General features: G+C 41.0%; 1 protein-coding gene across 1 annotated transcript in view; it reads right to left on the bottom strand.

The window, feature by feature from the left end:
* LOC135473575 (mucin-2-like) overlaps nucleotides 1-22,872 on the bottom strand; it is a 94,035-nt gene extending 71,163 nt beyond the window's left edge. Inside the window, exon 1 of the mRNA XM_064753432.1 lies at nucleotides 22,750-22,872. Within this exon, the coding sequence (XP_064609502.1) occupies nucleotides 22,750-22,872 (123 nt within the window). The remainder of the gene's footprint in view (nucleotides 1-22,749) is intronic.
* Nucleotides 22,873-23,098: the final 226 nt, after the last annotated feature.

Here is a 23,098-nt window from a genome sequence, read left to right as displayed (position 1 = left end):
CAAATTTGGAAAAATAGGTGAGTAACTGCATCTTGCAATATAAAGAAAAATTACCGAATATGATTCTGCTTCCTAATTTTTTCGGATGGCGTCTTCACAATATACTCAAACAAGTTTCATTCATATAAAATAAGAAACTTCCGTAACACGTCAAACTCTAGACTGATCCCTCATCGACTATACCAGGGATCGTGTCTCACCTGTTTTTGGCGGACATAGTTACGGATTTACACCTGCATGGTTACCTGGTCGGGAAGGTGAGATAGTAATCTAATAATACGGCTTAAGACACCACCGGTCAGTGTGAGGCCGTTAGAGTCCGATCGTAATCTCGTTAGGGGCAGCAGGAAAACAAATCAACTGCAACCATGTTTCCTTTTTTCGCGAAGACAAGCCTTTCAAGGTGAAGACATGTCAACAAACAAAGCCAGCTATTAATGTCCTTATCCGAGCTGCTTTATCGGTTTACATACACCTCACTGCTCCATCTGCCACAGTGAGGCCAGCCGCTGACGGGCCTCGTCAGACTTGTCACTGATTGAAGGAGCTTTGGTTACTGCTATAGGTGGATAAACCCTGATTTATCACGGCGGTGGGAGGCCAAAGGCCGGGCTGGACCTTAACGATGTCAACGCAGTAATCACCAAGTCCGGCAACTACCTGTGCGACCAAATATATCTGGTTTAACACGTTGGTGTGACTACAACAGGAAGTTTCCTCACAATCAACAATCCTTGAATCCTGAGAAATCACAATCAATGATGGAAAATACATGTATCACACTCAACGTAGGAGCCATATTTACAACTCTTACAAAACTTTGTAGCTTCGTGGTATTGTTGTCGTACGTTACTTCGGGTTAAATAGGTTAAAGCATCATAAGGTGACGTCATTTACAACAACTGTTATGAAAAAGTGACTTACGAAGTAAGCGTCAAGTCCGTCAACTACAGGGAGAATTCATCAAAACATCTCGTTTGGCACGTTGGTGTAGCGAATTCCGGAGTTTAATTCATTCTTTACGGTCAACAATCATTCCTGAGAAGTCCCAAACACTGAAGGGAAATACCACACTCGACACACTAGTTGCCACACTAACATATCAATTCTTTCAATACTGATTATCACAGAACGTTAAATCGAGGAGGTTTCTCCTTTGATGGACCTACTCAGAAATGCCTCTGAAATTTGAACTGGATGTCATGCCTAGAAAATCGTGTGTTTTCCTTGCGTCATGCCTAGAATTTCGTGTGTCTTCCCTGCATCATGCCTAGAATATCGTGTGTCTTCCCTTCATCATGCCTAGAATATCGTGTGTCTTCCCTGCATCATGCCTAGAATATAGTATGCCTTCCCCTCATCATGCCTAGAATATAGTGTGTCTTCCCTTCATCATGCCTAGAATATAGTGTGTCTTCCCTGCATCATGCCTAGAATATCGTGTGTCTTCCCCTCATCATGCCTAGAATATAGTGTGTCTTCCCTGCATCATGCCTATAATATAGTATGTCTTCCCCTGCATCATGCCTAGAATACCGTGTGTTTTCCCTGCATCATGCCTATAATATAGTATGTCTTCCCCTCATCATGCCTAGAATATAGTGTGTCTTCCCCTCATCATGCCTATAATATAGTGTGTCTTCCCCTCATCATGCCTAGAATATCGTGTGTCTTCCCTGCATCATGCCTATAATATAGTATGTCTTCCCCTCATCATGCCTAGAATATAGTGTGTCTTCCCTGCATCATGCCTATAATATAGTATGTCTTCCCCTGCATCATGCCTAGAATACCGTGTGTTTTCCCTGCATCATGCCTATAATATAGTATGTCTTCCCCTCATCATGCCTAGAATATAGTGTGTCTTCCCCTCATCATGCCTATAATATAGTGTGTCTTCCCCTCATCATGCCTAGAATATCGTGTGTCTTCCCTGCATCATGCCTATAATATAGTATGTCTTCCCCTCATCATGCCTAGAATATAGTGTGTCTTCCCCTCATCATGCCTATAATATAGTGTATCTTCCCCTCATCATGCCTAGAATATAGTGTGTCTTCGCATCACTGAATTCTGTTAACACATTTACTTTACTATTTACAAATTATTTCTTCCATATTCCTTTGGTAACTGGTATGTTGGGGGTGGGTGAGTTGGAGGAGGGGGAGTGGAAATAAGTAAAGCGATTATCGACTTGAACACCCTTTCATTATCCATGAGTTATGTATACAAATAATAAGACATTTTCATCATATCGAGCTTCCGTTGTAATTCGGCCTTAAAAAAGACGTGACCCACGCCTTTAAACCGTGTAGGATTTACACATGTCATACTTCAGAAATATTTCACTTATCCGACGGTGGTCAGCATTGTAGACGGCGATAACTCGAGGGAAATCCGCGAATACCCACAGGTTGCTGGCAGACCTTTGCACGTACAGCCCTAGAGAAAGTCAGCATAAACTGGAGAAACCAGTAAGAATTATTCAGTGAATTTTGTGTGTAACTGATGTTTCCTCATTTTTCAAGATCATTAGCCCCGAACAATGCGGTTTCCTAAAGAAATTTCCAAATCAACGTCATTCCTTATAAGTGAATATGTCGCTTTTTTCCGTGATATTGTAAAACTAATTCACATTGCGTGGGCAATAATTTCGCAAGAAGCAAGGATAAACTCTTGTCTTTGGCCGAAACAATTTCTTGACCCAAATATGGAAGCCGGTAGAAGACCTGTCGCTACCTCGATCTTCCTAATATAAAAACATAGAAATAAAAAAAAAATATTTCACCAAGGATGCACAGTACCCGCCTAGGCGATCAATAACGTTTTGGGTACGGTATCTTCTTGTCGCTCAGTCTAATCGGCTACATTGCTGCAGAAGTATTTGCTGTTTCCAACTGCTTGTTTCCAAGTTAACTATGTTTAAAGCCAGTCAGTAATAACCTTTGAATAATAGTAAAAAAAAAAACAAACAAACACAAACAATATTTATTTAAAATATCTTTGAAAAATAATGAAAACAAGAAGTCAAGGGAAACCAGTGTAGGACTATTCAGATATTTCTAAGTCCAAACTGTTATAAAGCGATTTTAATATCAGTTAACAATTGACTGTTAGAAATAAAAATATTATTTTCAAATGGCTGGCAGGGTATTTCAGTAGTTAAATATGTTTATTCAGAGCCATGTATCGTGTCAACACGAATCTGCCAAACGCGATATCAGGGAAATTCTGGGAATTCGGTCTTGGAAAACAACTGTGGGAAGAGTGGCTTTATACGGTCAAAGATTTAGGAGTGAGCAGATCCAAATCTGTATTGAGCCGCTGGTGTGGGGGATTTTTGATAAGTGACTGTGCACACTAATATGCACAATAACGTGATATGAAATGACATCGTCAGCGAGGGAGAGATGTGCCACCGACTTTAGTGAGCCGTGCTTGCTCCGAAAAAAATTCTTGTCAGCGACAAATGTTTTCTCGCTTAAGGCCAAGCCTAACAGTTACATGCCGCATCAAACACTACATACGTACATCAATATATACACACCAGAAAACAAGGGGGTAAAGCCGTGACATTGATTGGCTATTGTTTGGTCATCGGCTGTGTAGACGGACGTGCGAGGCGCTTCCTCTGCCTGCCCGGGGGTTGGGGAAGAGATCTGTGGGCAGGAGTAGGCTAGGATATCCGGTAGATTAGCACCGTCCAAGATTTGGCCGAGCTAAAAGCTGTGTGCCAGTTCCAGTCTGGAAAAGCTCAACAACTTAGCTTTGAATTGCAACAAGTGTTAAATAAAGCAACCTGACGTAGTCAATATAGGGCTGTAAGGTGTCGGGGTGTCGATTGCCAGCCTGTGGGGCCAGATGACAGCAGCCCCACACAGGTGATCTGTATACAGAGATTTACGTCCAGATTACCTGTCCGTGTGGCGGCAATGATCCCTAGTACTCACATATTGGCCGTGTCCAAGCTGGCCACTGATGGCGAGCCAGGAAGACGGATTAGTAGCTCTGACACAACCAGCCAAACAAACTATAGGAAATGTGTTTTGTCATCTTCCTTTTCATCGCATGATGTTAATACTTCTAAATGGCTCTGAACCATAACTAAGGGGAAATTTACAGCCCTTCTGACAATTCGGCGAATATTCATATACAGGAATTCTCATTAAATGGCACATATTTGTGTGTTTACGTAAAAAACACATAAATCTTACTTTAAGCAATTTTTCTTCCTATTAATTTCTTATATTGCTCTCACGAATGGTAAATCCATGGTGCCATTATTTTTTGTTCATACGTAGTTTCCATTTATATGTTCCATGTATATTCAAGGCTTTTGGCACGGCCAGACAACATCGCACTGTGATCATGTCAATGGACAGGTATGTTGGAACCTCTAGACCAATCTTGACATGACTGAAAATATAGGGCTTCAAGACCGTAATGGTGATCATCTGTTTTAACATACATCATTGTTACTTAATAAAGCGTAGGTAATAGCAAGTTTTCTTATCCTACTCTACTGTCACTACATGCCGGGACATATACATTGTGTTCGGCTGTATACTTCGACTATAAAACCCTACACTTTACACAATGTTACACAAGTCCCGTCAGAGGGAGACAGCATTTTACCATTGTCTTATTCCTACAGGTTTGAATATTTTCAATAATGCTTCACACATATTGATACCTGACTGATGCCGCTTTGTTTATTTATTTGATTTGATTTGTTTTTTAAGCCATACTCAAGAATATTTCACTTTTACGACGGCAGCCAGCATTTGGTGCCGCTTTAAAAACGTGGGATAATAACATCACATTTTAAGACTGGCATAAAGATACCTGGTTGGTATCGCTTCAAGCGTATAGCACAATGACACCGCGTTATTTAACTACTTATTCATTTGATTGTTGTTTAAGGCCATACTCAAGAATTTCCCTGTGTAAAATGGCGATAAAATGGATGAAAACAAGGGACAAAACCACCGACCTTTGACAAGTTACTGACGTACTTTCCCACATGTGACGAACAGGTATACACACCATATTGGTGGTGTCAACGAACGTTGGACGATGCTGACGGCCACACTAGGGTCGTCAACCGCTTATTGTCACCGAAAGCCCAAGAAAGAGTGAGAGAGTGGAAATCTACAAGCCCCTTTCTAAGGGCGGTTTTGAACCTGCCCCTCGTGTGTCCCAGCAATCGTGAGACAAGCGCTATACCATGTCCCGTTGTCAAAATCGATATATGTAGGAGCATGCAATGTTGACAGCTTATTCTTCTTAATATCCACTAAGGTTCTGAAAACAATGTACCTTATGGAAATCTTGAATGTCCCTATCCGAGAGTGGCATTGAATCCACGTCTACCCATGTAGCCCAGTGCAAGACAGGACTGCTGCGTATTTAATTTATCCACCAGATCTGTAACCATAGTTTTCTATAGCCGGGTGGGGCCTCCGTGGCCTAGTAGTTAGCGTGTTAACGCGGAGGGATGACCAGAGTTTCTTAAAGCTAAGTGGGGCCTTCGTGGCATAGTGGTTAGGCTGCCAGCGCGGCGCAATGACCCACGAGCCTCTCGCCAAAGCGATCACTGTGAGTTCAAGTCCAGCCCAAGCTGGTTTCCTCTCCGGAAGGCCTGCCAGTATTTCGCAAAAGATCGCACTGTGCCCGGTTTACTCCCACCATAATGCTGTCCGCCGTCGAATAAGAGAGATATTCTAGAGTACGACGTTAAACACCATTAAAATAAATAAATATAAAGCCAGGTTACACGTTTAATATTCACTAATATTTCAAGTGAATATTAAATATAGACGTACAGTACTATCCATCTTAATTGTAATATGTTGATTTCCTAACTTAGTTACCGATGGATCACTGTCTTGAATGATCATTGACACTCACTGACCACATCGCTTGTCTGCTCGTATGTGTCACGAGCATTTATAATTCATATACTCACGTCACGGTTACTGGAGTCACTTACATTCAGGACAGGTTATATATTAATCCATTCTTCGCTGATTTACAGTCACTTTAATTATCACGGTTGTAAAATACAATTATCGCAAATCAGCACCAAAATAAATACGCACTACCCTATTATGCGACGAAAAAAGATTTATTTATTTATTTATTTGATTGGTGTTTTAAGCCGTACTCAAGAATATGTCACTTATACGACCGCGGTCAGCATTATCATTGTGAGAGGGAACCGGACATAGATGGGGGAAACCTCCGATCATCCGCAGCTTGCAACAAAGCGGCAACATAGCGCAAATGACTGGTGAAAAGAGTGACGTTTTGTGATTATAAGCCAAATGAGCTGAATAAATATCACTCCCTACGTAACTTCACAGATTGTAGATGAACAATGGTTTATCTGCACAAACCATATATGCCAGATTTGTAACGCATAGTCTCCATCTGTACTATTAACTTCTACCATATCTTTTAAAGCACGACAAAACCTATTTATAAACACGTACTGATTACCCGGTGGCTAGAGCATTTTGACCTCACGCCCTTGTCACTCACATTACCACATCAACTAATCACAAACTTGATGCCTTGGTAACCCCGTCGTTTGCACGTCAGATTAGACCAGAATGGCGTGGGGGCGGACGTGCTCATCAGAGCCTAAATGACCCCGACAGACTTTATTATGTGTGTTTTGTCCTTCGGTCTTGAGTTCGAAAGTAGATAGTTGTGTTCAGGAAAGCTAAGTGATTGACGCCATTCGCGAACTGAAAGGACCGAGAGCTTTATTATAATCCTATGGCAATTGCTTAGTCAAATACTGTTCATGCTATTGCTCATTACATACATTCATACTTCATTAGCAGGGAAATGTTTCAAAGTTACAATAAACAGTCATAATACAGAAGCTTTGAGCTTTATTTTCCGAATATCCGTTCCATACTATGACTTGTTATTAATATTTTAGGGTAGGGCTGTATGACATCTAACGTTTGCTGGCTGAATTCAAGCGCTTATGTTTCACTAAGCAATACCTTGAGTGATCACCAATTTATTCCAGCTTAAAATTGACATACATGACTGACATGAGTTGGTTTCCTCGCCTGGTTTCATCGGCATTATATGATTAAAATATAGGTATCATAAAATATTTGCATATGTTCGAAGCATAATTCAAATGAATAAATAAATAAATAAATAAAGATTTTACATAGACTCAGTGCATGTCATGAAAGATCATGGAACTGAATAGGTCACCTATGCAACATGATAACAAGAAGCTGCAATAACTGTTTCGAAAAAACTTTATGGCGAGTATAACGAAAGATAAAAATTATAAACAGTTTGTCCATGTACTTAATAGATAATGAACAATCTAACAAGATGGTAGTCATGTACCTGACGGGAAGAGGAAGTGTCACCTCTGTAAGTAAATTACGCAGAAGTCGTGTTTTTGTTCTCTGTCGTCTGATTTAAGTAAGACTTCCATGCATCGCTTTTGTGCCAGCTTCACTGTGATTTCCAATCGCCATCACATTGCCAAATCATCTATTCCATTGATGCACTTGGAGCCTTGGTAGCAATAAGAGGTCGACGGTGTTGATTTTTTTTTGTATAGTCTTTCAGGTAATTCCGTGAAGACCACTTGTTTTTTTATGTCACACGTAGAAAAATTCACCAGTATGATTTACCAAAGGTCGGTGGTATATTCCGGCCTCTACGATTCCTCCATCCTATTGTTCTGACCGACATCGTATAAGGAAACAATTCTTCAGTATGACGAATCAATCAAGTTTAATCGAATCCGATCATCAACAGTTTGACACTGTGCGAAGCAGTCAAGCCAAATTCTTACAGAAACATATAAGGGTAACAATGATTCAAGACATTGCAACATTGATTCAAAACATAGCAAAGATGATTAAACCATGGTTTCTACAAATCAAACCATGCCAGAGAAGAGTAAAACGATGGCAATGACAAGTCAGACCATAAGGTCTACACTGAAGTGATGGTCAAACCGTACCTAACAGTAATCTTGTCAAACCATGGTAATATCATATCAATCCAAAGTGATATCTTTCCATTCCACGGAGGAGGTCCTATATCAAACCATAACAATGTCATAACAAAGTTTTGTTTGAAAGCCGACATTTGAAACACCGTTATTCATGTTCATGTTGATGATTTACGACACAATCAGCGATGTTTACATAAATGATGTGGACACCATCAGCCATGTTTACATAGATGATCTGGAGAAGATGAGTCATGTTCACATTGATGATCTGGGACACCATCAGCCATGTTCACATTGATGATCTGGGACACGTCTGCCATTGATGATCTGGAGTAGATGAGTCAGGTTCACATTGATGATCTGGGACACCATCAGCTATGTTTAGACTGACAATCTGGGACACAGTCAGACATGTTCACATTGATGATCTGGGGGCACGAGCCATGTTAACAGTGATGACCTGGGATATGAGTCATGTTCACATTGATGATCTGGGACACCATCAGCCATGTTTAGGCTGATGACCTGGGACACCATCAGGTATGGTCACATTGATGATCTGGGACACATGAGCCATGTTCACATTGATGATCTGGGACACGAGCCATGTTAACAGTGATGACCTGGGACATAATCAGCAATGTTCAAACTGATGATCTGTGACACCATCAGCCATGTTCACACTGATGATCTGTGACACCATCAGCCATGTTCACATTGAAGATCTGGAACACATGTTCCATGTTCACATTGATGACCTAAGGAACATTGCTGATAATCTGGAACAACATCAACCATGTTCACATTGGTGATCTGGGACACCGTCTGCCATGCCATTAGATATGTTCACATTGATGATCTAGGAAATCATCAGCCATTTTCATATTGTAAAACACTCGAACATTTTGGTAATCAGTGTTTCCATAGAATTATTATTAATCTCTTTTAACAGAAGAAAAATAATATGTCGTGTTGCCAAAATATCATCAGAATACAACAGTTAAAGATACGTGCGTAACACACGCAGCAAGTCGATAATCATGGAGACAAATTAGCGATGATCGGTGGAAGTGGAGACAACTCTTGCCGTCATTGTCTCCACCCGGTAGATCATAACGTACCTTTTGCGCATGAACTGAAGCGCGGAGGAATTCTAAGCAGTTTGAAGTTGATTGTCAACAAATCAAACTGAACATTGTTTCGGGCTCTATGGCAACGCTCGAACCAAAGAACTTTGATTATTGACAGTTTCATTTATTTCACGATAACGACATTGAGAACAACGCGTGAATGGGGGCCGTCGATATCTTCGCATCCTGGCAGATTGAATGCAGCAAATATTGGACAAGTAGAGCACAGTTAATACCCAACCTCGTAAGTCGCAATTTTACAGCCATTTGTTCAACAATCAATCTAATCGAAGACTAACCGCCACTAAATTCACTCGGCTCTATGCTTCTCAGCTAGTCATCGCTCGATTTTTATCTCTGTAGCTCTCTCTCTCAAAGCAAGGTAATTAACAGCTCCTTGGAGAGTTAAGCAAGCAATAAAAACAAACATGTTTTTCGTAGTTGATAATTTTTTGGGTATATAAAATCTGCCTTTATTTGACGGTTTCATTATCACTAAAAGAGAGACACTTGAGAAAAAATCTTTAGTGAAAGAGATAGTTAAAAGAACTTGTTCCAAGCCTCATTGTTCAACACAACAAAACATGTTCAGTTCGAAATATCTTCACAGCTCTCACGTACTACATGTGTTTACACCTTTGTTATACGTCATTTTGTTGTACCGTTGAGCTAGTAAAGGGTGCCTCTTTTTGTGAGAAAACAATTTTTTGGGCCATAGATTCTGTATGGGTTTGACAGCACCAATCAGCCAGTATAATAGTGGTAAAAAGTGCCATCAAGCATAGAGGACAGAAGTATGTAGTTGTTTCATTTGTTGGTCACTAATGGTGTAATAAATAAACGGTTTCCAAACACACACTAAACTCTCCCAATATCTCCCTTACGCCACACGTCTGATGACACTAAATATCCCAATTTCCAGAATTCCATAGAACCGATCGCGCTTAATACTCCATTTTCCCTTGTGCCAAAGAACAAGTTTTAATGTAGTTTATCATAAAAATCATATTTGCAAATTTTTGCTTTCATTTTTCCATACATAATTTTCAGTGTTGAATGGTGTGGAGAAACCTTAACCTTATGTGTACACAATAAAGTTATTACATACCTCAGCTAGTTGTGTTGTACTGTTTACGGACCTTGATGTCTACCACTTCATGAAAATGCATGGTGAAACGGATATTGGTCTATAATTTTCGACCAGTTTTGCCAGTTTTGTAAATTGGAGAAACTTTATCGGCTTTAAAGCAGTGAGGGAACGTTCCACACGTGAAAGAAAGATTAATTATGTGTCTTAATGGTAAAAATATGAAAGGAGAAACTTGTTTCGTATAGACGCCCGGATGCCATCTAATCCAGTAGCTAAGGGGGATTTCGGGTGGTTAGACAGGGTCGTCCCAATACGTTAATTTGTTGAATGTATTGTTTAAAGGTTTCCTGTTCGGTATCAGCAAACCTCTTAATACTTATAGTGTCCATTGATGCTTTGAGTGGGTACGAAATTTTAGGAATGTGGAATATTGGAGAATGGTCAGTGATGTCAGATTTTTAGGCAAAAGATGATCATGGTGAAAGTTAATAAAGATAGTGTCAGTTAAGGTGGTAGAGCGAGGCAGAACTGTTGATTTTGAGATTTGGTGGAAGAAATAATAAGAAACCATGGTTTCATTGAAAGTCTTCGTGAGGCAATTTGATAAGAAACTATGCTGAAAACTAAATATTTAGCAGGAGGGAATATTTTCTATCATGACCCAGGTATTTACAATGATAAACAACACAGAAACAACTTTGTTTATGTGAAATTTGATCCATCTTGTGTATATAATGATATATTTCCCACTGTTTCTTCTTTTTTTTTTGCACCAACGTTTACGGCCACTTTATTTAGATATATAAAAAATGTATGTATGGCACCGAAAGCTCGTGACATTGATTTAAACACACAGTGGAAACAATTATTCCGTTGGTTTTTTGGGGCATTTATTGACATAAATCATTTCATTTCTTCAAAGGACATATGTCATTTTATGCAACGGAGTAATCTATCAGAAAAAATGAGGTTGTTGTCAGACGATGACTGAATCTATTCCAGCGAGTACCATATTAGGAAATGTAACGAAAGTGAAATCAGTTAACAATGCCCATTTACTTTTATTTTTCTTCCAGCATGGGCTATTTTGTAACTTGGATCACACTGTATAAAGCTGTAAGTTAACGAGAGGGAAGATTAAGGGGTGTTCAAAAGACACTTGTTTCCCCAGATTTCTCCTTGGAAGTTTTGGCTGCAATGAGCATCTCTATAAGAGGACGGTCATGACGACGTTGGTGCTGTTGTTGAGAGGGTGTTCTTCAAAATGGCCTTGATCGAGGGGTTCATTTTTGCACCATGCGTGAGTCGCAGCTTGTAGCCGAACTATAATGCTGGCCGTCGTGGTATAAGTGAAATGCTCTTGAGTACGACGTAAAACACCAATCAAATAAATAAATAAATAAATAAAAGATAGGATGTTAAAAACTGCACAAATGACCAACGAACCAAAACATGGAGAGGGATTTACAGAACTGCATGTCTGGAATAAAAAGCATAAAACTGGTATTCAATAAACACAATACTTTCAAGGATAGACATTCTACAGTTTTGCTGAGACAACACGGAAGAACATTTATGCACGACTGTTCCATCAGTTGATCACCCTTAATTACACGGTGGTCTTCCATCTGGGCGTATATCAGGTCTGACATGTGTAATCTCCATCTTTAATCCGGCAAGTATTATGCTGCTTTCCTGTGTCCTCTATATAGCAAACTGTTTCTCGTTGCCTCATCCCCTACAAACACCCAACATCACCAACACCCCCACCCCCGACACACCGTACACGCACATTCAGGATGATACAAAGGTCATGGCGGTCTGCGCGTAAATACACCCAGAGGGTAACGAGCAGAACCTTAGTCTATCTGTCTAGAGGAGGTTTGAGAGGTTGCAGCGAATCGATTAAACATTGAGTATATCAGCCCCGCGCTTCGCCATTAAGTCGGCATTGGACAGCAGATGTCTACCGTGTACTAAATTGACCTTATAATCGCAAATAATCCATAGCAACGCTTCATTCATGCGTGCCGATTCTCTTTGTCTTTTCATTGTGCGCTATTACTGAGTACCCCTCCTTGTGATTTATAGCAACTCAATTTTAATTTTCTTTATAAAGACTTTTTATATTCCTGGTCTATTCTAGTCTTATTTTCGGAAATATATAACACATATACTGGGTGTAATATTATATGCCATTCTAACTTACCATGGCAACCAGACACCAGAGGGCATACATATTAACCAAGTAAACGTCTCGTCAGCATTACGTGCTCGCACAACGATATAGTGTAACTGCTGATTAACCACAAGCATGCATTCATTCATTTAGAACTGAAGCTGGGCATTATGACATGTGACGAGCTACCAATACTGAAGTACCATGAACCATGTAACAGAATTAAAGAGACGTCATAGGCCTGTTTGCATAGAGACATCGTTGATCTTGTCCTTGATTGTGCATGGAGTAGCACGTGATACACACAGGTACATTGCTGGTTTTTATTATTATTATTACTATCATTATAATTATCATCATTGTTATCAGAATTAACATTATTATTTACAGCAAGTCCGACAAAGTCTATATCAGATGGATCCAGCTGCAAGTCTCTACAGGTCTACAAATACACATGAAACCAGACATCAGAAAAGAAACCTACACCTTCAATAAAAGACATCGATTGCAGATGGAATTTCATTGATTCAATCATTTATTGGTGTTTAACGCCATATGATTTTCACTTCTATGTCTTCCAACGCGAGACTATGTCGTCAAAGTCCTGCCGCCACTGAAACAACATGCCGAAGTCATCAGGCATCACACTCCACCCAATCACATTATACTGACACTGGGCCAACCAGTCTTGTGTCCTCCCTCTAACCTGTCAGTGGTGAGCGCCAACACATATACTGGGGGTAATATTATATGCCATGTCAGTGGTGAGCCAAGCGAGGCAGCAACAGGTAACATTTCTAAAGTATTTGGTGTGACCCGAACCAGGTTTTATCCCGAGTCGAAAGTAGAGGTGGACTCTCTAAAGACTAGGCCACCAAAGTGATCGTACATGCAATGCCAATTGGAATAAACATAAGCGTCCAAAACTAGCTGCATACTCTTCACACAGATACCTCAGGGAGAGCATTATTTACTGAAGTATCAGCGGATAGTAGAAAGAGTTCAAACTTCTCAATCATGATACAAATGAGCCGCTCTGGCAGCACTTTGGCTGTAATCAATAATCCAGCAGCAGACGTAACAGGAAGTATAGAAGGATAATCTACACCTGTGTCACTAAATATGGAAATTACTTAGTTTAAAGGGTCTTGTTTGTTAGACAAACAGTGTATGAGGTATCTGTACTGCTGAAATACGGTATCTGTAATCTAGATTTGCTGCTCATCTCTGTTGAGATAGCCATAAGGCAAATACACGGGCTCTTCTAAATGTACAATCAGTCTACAGTCTACCAATACGTCGATGAGAACAGGTAACGGAGTATTTCTACCACACCCCATTACACAAGCTCTACACCAATCAATCCACCTTGGTTACCATGTGTTTTGCGCTACCTATAACAACTTTCCACGCCGTGCTTTGTTTTCATGCTGTGAAAAACAAATAGCAGCTGAAAAGGTTCTTCAATACGCACACAATTACTGCTACTGTTGACGTGGTTTTCAACGGTCGGCAGATGTGCATGGACTATGGTAACAAATGCTTTTGTTTGCACGGTGTCTTTGTCACCTACATCCCCATTTTATCTCCATATATGGCATCCCTACAGAACTGCTTTAACTATTACAGACGCGAAGACTAGAGCAAAATTCGCGCGGGTACAAAACTGACCGTACAAGAAGATCATCGCTAAAAACTCTGTTATTTATTTAACTGCTGATTAGGAAAGTAATTTAGAGCTGACGGATGAACATAGATCACCGCGACAGATAGCTTTGATTTTATGCTTTCATTTTGATTTATGGTTTGTCTGCGCCGTCCCTTGTGTCTCGTCTAACAGAGCAGTCTTCAGTGTTATCAAACGTGGGTTTTGTGTTACTGCTGATGATAAACAGTAAGGCTGGTGTGCCAGTGGCGTACGTTGTCAAGCCTGCTTCAAAATCTGATGTTCTATGTACCGGTACGTATATTCAACACGAAGACAAAATGAGTGCTCTGGATTCGTGCATGCACATTTCAAAGCTGTTCCCACGATCAAGTACACCATCCCTCAAAATAAAACCAACAACTTTGAGCAGCTCCGTCGAAGCGTAAGAAGGCATGTCCACAAAAATCGTGCGGCATAAATAAACATTAAGTTTTACTTCAGGAGCCAGAGCGGGTTGAACAGGGCTAAAACAATACAGATTATACAGTAAAATATAGTTTGGTACGGATTACCAACATCGTCGTTTGTTCTCATATGTTTTAAATTTCTGGTGCGTAGTTACGGTCATAAGGCTTAAGTATCTGATTTTGTACAGATTCCACGTTGACAAGCCTTCCAATATTGTTGCTAATTTGTCATGCCGTTAACCATGAATATTGTCATGTCGCTATAGTTATTCATTTATTTATTTATATCTGATTGTTCTTTAATGCCATACACGGCCACTCACTAGATCAGATGGTTTAAGGGATGGCTCACTGTAACATCCAGGCCCTTAGTTAGAGCGTCCATCTCGAAGTCGGGAGACCCAGGGATTATACCCGGGCCCCGTTATACCAAAGACTTTAAAAATGGTACTTGCTACTGCCTCGCTTAACGCTCAGCACTAAGAGGTTAGAGCAAGGAAACATGACTGGTTGGCCTGATGTCAGTATCATGTGATTGGGTGGGGTCTCATGTCTGGTCTCTTCGGCATTATACTTCATTAGAGGCAGCACTTTGGTAGCATGGACTCGTCCTGATAAAAGAAAACAAAATCTGTGCACACCTAATGATTCTCGTTGTCATATGACTGAAAAAAGTACGACGTTAAATCCCAAGCATTTAGTCATTCATTCCAGGTCCTTGGCCAGTGAGGTCGAGTGCTCGAATCCAGCTCTCGCCGGTTCGACTGCGGTATAAGTCAAGAGGTTTGTCAGGTATCAAAAAGAAGGCGGTAGATAAATTCGAGGACTAAAGCATCCTCAACCCATAAGCCTGACCATTGAAAATGCTTAATTTTAACCACTCCTCAAATAACACAACGCCATGCTTATCACTACACTGAGAGAAAAGCTTGGGTCAACTGACTGAGTCCTATGACCAGATCAGCTAAGTTATGAAACTCATCTGGTTATACTGTTGACTCACTTGGTTAGTCGGAAAACTCACAGTAGTCTTTCAAGACTCATCTGATCTGGTCATATGAGTTGAATTAGTTTAGCTGTATAACCCAGGTGTTTGAGTCAGTTGACCAAAACTTTTCTCGCGGTGTAGATGAAACCGGTGTAAAACACTGACCACTGAGCAAGTTACTAACGAACTCTCGAACGTACAGACTTGCACACCATAATTGTGGAACAAGTCACTCCGGACGCTATAACCAGACCAGCCAGAGTGGATCAACGCCCATAGTTAAGTTCGTGGAATTGCAACGAACTGGCGTGGGAGACTTTTCAACCTCTATGTTGTAGCGTAGGTAGGCTATATAGTGGTTATATAAAGCAAGCTTCCTTCGATTTTTGTTTAAATTTTGTTTTATCATTAAGAAATTGATTGTGGATATATAGGTAAGTTTGAATAGGGAAGTGGGCAGCAAAATCAATATATGAATGGCGATTGGATTCTTTCGGTGTAGTTAGAACTGTTTTACGTCGTCTTTGTGCGGTATACCGGTCGCTTTGTTTGTTTTAAAAATCCCGTGTTGTAAGCCCCACTATGTATTAGTTATTTATTTGCCGAGAACTCATCGATCGATTAATTATACATGTAATGACGCAAGTAAGTGAACAAGTAAATATGCTATAAGCTACTTGCACAATCATGGAATTTCAAAACACGGGAATTTTGTAAAGGCTCCACTTCCGCTCTATTGGCCTCATTAGAATTTCACAGCGTGCAATGCATGTTACATCAATGGTTTACATTTCCAACGTGGTAAATATAAGTAAATAAGTATTTATATAAGTAAGTATATCACGCAATAATATGAAATATTTCTGGTATTTGCAACAAAAGTCCTCCCCAAAAAGTGTGTTTTAGAGGCAAACAGAGGTAATAAAATATTAATTATGCTGCTGAGAGTCCCAGTAGTATGATCCTACCATCCAAGAAAAACTCAAAACACGTTTCTGTAATCTATACAACTCCTAAAATCTGTCAAAATCAGTTACTTAGACTCACTGAAGATTACAGACCATAAATAAGACAAACATAAATCTTCCTCTTATTACTTTTGTACGCACTCTAATTTATGACCATGTTCCTTTGTACCAAAATCCAGCACGCCAACTCTTCCATTTGTTATTTCTTTCGGATCGAAGTCAAGCTAAATTTAACATCTCATTCTCATTTCCTGTTTCACTTTCTGACGTAAATGTGATCTAATTTAATTGTCATATATCTTGTAAACAGTAGATGCTTTTGTGGTCACAGACGTCTGCTTCGCAAAGCCTGGTTGCCATGCTCACCCGCGACAAACAATGCCTCCTTGGCGAGGTGACACAGCGGGCGTCGGTGAATCGGTTCCCAGCAAAATATCGCCGAAGGCCAACACTAAATCTAGAGCATGGGATAGAAGAGGAAAATCACCTCGGGATTCGCTCCGGTGCACGTAGGCCCCTTCCCTTTTTTATTCTTAAATGGTCAGTTTACGATATCAAGAGACGTCCGCTTTGCCCGCCTATCGAGTTCACCTCGGGACGGTGTGAATAAATCCTAAACGATCATTCCCCTTTATTAACCAGCTATACGTATAACTTCCGCTGCAAGGTAGTTGATCCCAGCTTAGAATCGATACCACGTGGTCATTGGATAATAAGAACTCGCACCACGGCATCTACCGGGAAGTCGTAGCTTAATGGTGGAGGTGGGGGATAACACGTATCCATTTTAACACGTCTGCAATAAAAGCTGAACCTTCGGTATACGCGTTCTCAGTACTATACCTACTGGACCGGGAATATTCTGGGAACCTATAAACCGTTTTTAAAGGGAAGCCAGGGGTACAGTATATATGCCAATGATGTAAGATCTGAAAGCTTATGAAGCTTGTCACAATGTAGTTCTCAAATTCAATGTGGCACCGATATAAATGGTGTGTCTATGGGTATACAGCCTGGTGAAGCGTATTGGTCTGGTAAAGAGAGGCATACAGGGCCTGCTCACGGTACACGGACTGGCAACATCAAACATACACGGTCTGATCACGGCACGCGGACTGGCAACATTAGACCTACGCTGTCTGTTAATGGAACCAAGACTGGCAACATTAACCCGGCGCTGTCTGTTAATGGAACACAGATTAGCAACATTAAACTTACGCTGTTTGTTAATGGAACACGAACTGGCAACATGAAGCCTACGCGGCCTGTTAATGGCCCAGGGACTGGTAATATTAAACCTATACAGGAAGTACATGCATCGGATTTCAGTTTTGATTTTTAGTAAATTCAGTTTTACTAATCAAACCAGAAGCAATGGTATGAAAATATTTTCGTTACAATTCATGTCAAAATAAAGTAGAACTACATGTATTTTAAAATATATTTATATACTCTTAGTATGCAACTTTTTATATCATGCGAGTTCAAATCCAGCTTGTGCTGGCTTCCTCTCCGGTCGTACGTGGGAAGGTCTAGCTGCAACCTGCGGATGGTCGTGGGTTTCCCCCGGGTTCTGCCCGGTTCCTTCCACCCTAATGCTGGCCGCCGGCGTATAAGTGAAATATTCTTGAGTAAGGTGTAAAACACCAATCAAATAAATAAATAAATAAATAAATAAGTCCATATCATGCTGACTCTCTCTTGGGGATTCATCTTTCAAAGACCTTCTTACTTAGGTCATTACGCAACCGAGTAAACATTCATAAACATTTTCTACGGAACCTTCCATGATTCTGATATCGCATGTTTTTCACTGGATATAAAAGGTCCACTGAATGGAATAAGTTACTAAAGTCACTAAAAGAGTGTCCCTTTCGACCTCTCTTGAAATCACAACTAAAATCTCATCTTTTAGCCATCATACGGTGATTGCCGTTAACTTAATACCCATACTGTGTGCAATGTGAAAATGTTGGTTGTCTTTTAATAATATTTCACTATGTTTATAAGTTAAGCTTTCACCTATACTATCTTGGGATAGAGCAGCTGGGTTCTATATAAGCCCAGCTGTATGTACATATGTGTCAACATTTCAACTGCCAGTAACAAAACCTGAGCTCTGTGACAAGGATTTGAATTTTCACCTATATCAAAAATGGTATTGTGGCATGGGATCGGGCCCAGGTGGCTGTCTTGTGGCTTAAATAAAGGTCACAACATCAAAAAATCAATAAAGAAGAAAATGCTTCCACTTTAGCCTGGAGGGTCTTGAACAGGGCGATTGGAAGTTCATGTGACAAGCCAAGCTGCGCGTATATCCCACAGACCGACAGCCTATATAAGCCCAGGTGTGTGTACATTCCATTAAGGTGAAGGTGGATCCTATATAAGCTCAAGTGTGTGTACGTTGCACTTACAAGCAGGTGGGTCCTGTAAGCCCAGGTGTGCGTACATCCTACGTATCGACAAATAGGTCCAATATAAGCCCAAGTGTGTGTACATTCCACTTATGGTGGGGTGGGTCCTATATAGCCCAGGTGTATGTACATTCCACTTAAGGTGGGGTGAGTCCTATATAAGCCCAGGTGTGTGTACATTTCACTTAAGCCGGAGTGGGTCCCGTAAGACCAGATACACGTACATCCCATGCATTCCACCGACACCGACAGGTGGTTCCTATATAAACCCAGGTACGTGTACATTCCACTTAAGGGCAGGTGGGTCATATATAAGCCCAGCTGCACGTACATCCCATATACCGACAGGTGGGCCCTACATTTCTACAAGCTCAGGTGTGTGTACATTCCACTTAATTGCAGGTGGGTCCTGGAAACTCAAGTGTGTGTGCATTCCATTCACGCGAAAGTTGGTCCTGAAACCCAGGTGTGTACATTTCACTTAACGGCAGGTGGGCCCTGGAAGCCGAGGTGTATGTACATTTCGCTTAAGGGCTGGTGGGTTCTGGAAACCCAGCGGTGTGTATATTCCACTCAAAGGCGTGTGAGACATGGAGGTGGGTCCTGTGAACTCAGTTGTGTGTACATTCCCCTTAAGCCAGGTGGGTCATGGAAACTCATGTGTCTGTACATTCCACTTAAGGACGGGTGGGACCTGGAAGCCCACTTAAGAGCAGGTGAGTCCTGGAAACCCAGGTGTGTGTACATTACATATCTGAATCCTATATAGGCCCAGGTGCTCGTACATGTGTGTCCAAACTGGCAGTACCAAAACCTGTTGCTGTGGCGAGGTTTTGAATTTTCCCTTGTGTCAGAAATCGACCTTATGTGTAATAGACCTGAGGTGGCTGTTTAGTGGCTTAAACAAAGATCACTGCAACAAACAATTAAAATAGTCAACAATAAAATAAATTAAAAAGAAAGAAAAAGAACGAAACAATTTATCCGACTTGGAGGCTTGAACAGGTCGTTTAACAGTTCATGGAACGCAGCCTACAAACGACAAGGTCTCTGTAAATGTCAAGTGGTCAGGATGCCTTTGTGTACAATGCTCTGAAATTAAGCGATATCAAACATGTCAAATCAAGCAAGCCCAAGGGAAACTTGACAGGTTGTCTGACACTTCACAGTGCAGTAAAAGCAAGACAAATCGGCAATGCCTTCTGTGAAAGTCGGGCGAGGATCTTTTGGATCCAACATGTCTACCGAGATACATACCAACCCGGTACCCTAATCAGTCTACGACTTTTGAGGAGAAAACCGCAAGTAATAGGGGCTTTTGTTGTTCTGCTGCGTCTCAATATTGGTATTTTACGTTGATTTTCCTTCTTTTAACTTCAACGGAACAAAGATCACAGGAGGGAAAATATGAATACTGTAGTGTCTACATTTGGTTAGAATATGTGTTAATGTCGTGTTAACGCGTGTAAAAGTGTGGGACGACTCCTTCATACAGAATAAAACTGTTGGCGTCATTCGCACTTGTATGCGGCATGTCTAACGGAAATTCTTTGGGAGTCTTTTTAGTACAGGTGTACACAATCACAACTTCAACAGTATCACTTTCATGAACCAGTCCTGGCTGCTGCTTTCTCCCTAGTGATTTTACTTTGATTAATCATGAGACCGTACGCCTGTGTGAGTATGATATGGCAGTGACAAGGGTGAGGCCTATGTAATAACGTCTTCAAAGCCCAATCATTTTTTGCAGTGCCGATTCAGCCCTGGATACCATCCCATCCTACCCTGAATATTACCTTAGCTTCGTTTATCTTAGGGTCCCTTCAACACCAGTTGTCGACCTCTGACTCAGATTAGCTTGTCTCACAGCTAACCTAATCATTTTTCTTTACGCTGTCATTTAGCCCTGCGTATCCCACATCCTACCCGATCCTGGCTGCAAGAGCCCTGACACAGCTCTGCCTATCTTACAGTTCACACAACTCTTAAGCTCTTAAGTAGATCTCCCAAGAGGCCGATTTATCTCAGGACTGGAGGCCAACTTAGTCTTGACAAAAATCGGGATAACTCATGTTGTTGTCGTGTATAGACCTACTGCAGTCCTGTTTAACCGGGCATTAGTCTCGGTTGGTCGAGAACGAAAGAGAACCTAGGTACAAGCAAATCAGGACCGTAGTAGGGCTACAGGAAGATACTGCCACGATTTGTTCTCGACCAACCCCGACCTTTCTACGACCAGACCAGAGCTAAGTAAGAGTGTAGTAGAACAGAGGCACGACCTGTTCGACCGTTTCAACGATATTAGATAATAATCTTGTGATCATATTTGTTCAAAATGGCTACTGTTAACATGTTGAAAGAATCAGGTGAGGAAGATATTGTTTTGTATGGTGCCCTAGCTGCAATGATAATATGCAGGAAACAGAAGAGACAGACACATGCGTATTGTACGACAACAGTAGGACTAATACGACTAATCCACGAGTGTTCAACAAGTACTCTGGAGTGGTACGCCTTTACTACGACAATGTCACGACTATTCTAGGAAATACGTACGAGTCTAACACGAGCTTCCCCCGACTGAGAAAAGATATGCCGATTGTTCTGATGGGATATGTTGGCTGGTGTGTTGAGATATGTTGATTGTTCTGCTGGGATATGTTGGCTGGTGTGTTGAGATATGTTGATTGTTCTGCTGGGATATGTTGGCTGGTGTGTTGAGATATGTTGATTGTTCTGCCGGGATATGTTGACAGGTGTGTTGAGATATGTTGATTGTTCTGCTGGGATATGTTGGTTGCTGATTTGGGATATGTTCATTATTTTCCAGTGTCATGTGAGCTGCTGTTTTGAGATATGTCGATTATTCTGCTGGGATATATTGACTGTTGTGTTTATATATGCCCAATGACCTGCTAGGACGTGGTGAGTCTTTTCTATGGATTTGTTGATCTGTTTTTATGTACGCTTATTGAGTCTTCTGGAACGGTTTCAGCTTCGCATAAATTAGTTATTCGGACAAAATGGAAATGTATTATTTTGGTCATGTGGCAACAGGATATTCTAGGAGAAGATGTCTTTTTTCAATTGAGATGATCGTTTGGATGCCTGGTTTATTAAAAGATAAATCCATTGGATACTGTGGGTGCGTAAGTTTTTCTTTCAAGATCGATAAATAGCGGATTTGATCCAAAAGCTTATTGCAGGCTTCAGTACCCTGAAAAACGAAGCCGAATACATGACCAATGTTGCCTTTAAGGCTACTTAGCGAATACTTAACCTCTCAGCACAGGTAAATGGAGAATTGCGCATTATTAACATAAGGACGTCCTAAGGTGGTTTACGATTGACTGGTGACGGATTTATTGGGTAAATACCTGGCCATCAGCACTGGATAGCAACAGGCCATCCTTTTGAAGTCGGCTTTCCCTGCTTGGCAGATTGATTGGACCAGGTGTATACATGTCAACCCATGACTGCTGCATTAAAGCGTGTTTACCGATCTACCTGGACGTCATACTAATGCTGCGTGGTGCTATTGATTTCCCACGCTTCCTTCGAGCACCCCCCTGGGTCATTGCCGTATTAGTCCATGCACACCTTAACCATTAAAGCCAGACGAGCTAATTCCAAGGTATATTTACATTTGAATCATAGTATTTTTTATTATGCCAGCCACTGACGAGGAGAGCTGAGATACTATTCCCATATATAGGCGACGGCCAAACCCTTTTCACTGCGACATTCGTTAAACACCCAAAAGCCATGCACGTCCACACCGAAAGCATTTAGCAATGTTGCAATTCTCCATACTTTTCAGGACCTATCCACATGAGATTCAAAACGCAAGTTCTTGCCTGTGATGGTGTTGGAGGTGGCGGTTGGGGTGGCGGAGTGGGTACGGATTTAGGGCGCACAGAGAGCCATTCGGCAGTGTCTAGGATATTGATAATCGTTTTATCTACCAAACACCAACGCATATTGAGATAAATTTGAACCTTCGACCAGCGTTATTTCACTGATGTCAAACCATTCTACCGTTACATTTTTGTCTATCATTCCGATCTGACGGTATATTTCACGGGCATGGCATGCCAAGATTCCATCATACAGCAACCGAGTGAGAGCACAGAACGTGACAAATGTTATCCTCATCTGTGAGGCTGATCCGAACAAAGCCAATTTCTGCTGAGTAAATAACATTAT

The sequence above is a fragment of the Liolophura sinensis genome, chromosome 8, assembly GCF_032854445.1.
Source record: "Liolophura sinensis isolate JHLJ2023 chromosome 8, CUHK_Ljap_v2, whole genome shotgun sequence".
Taxonomy (NCBI): Eukaryota; Metazoa; Mollusca; class Polyplacophora; order Chitonida; family Chitonidae; genus Liolophura; species Liolophura sinensis.
This window is presented reverse-complemented; position numbering and strand designations above follow the sequence as displayed.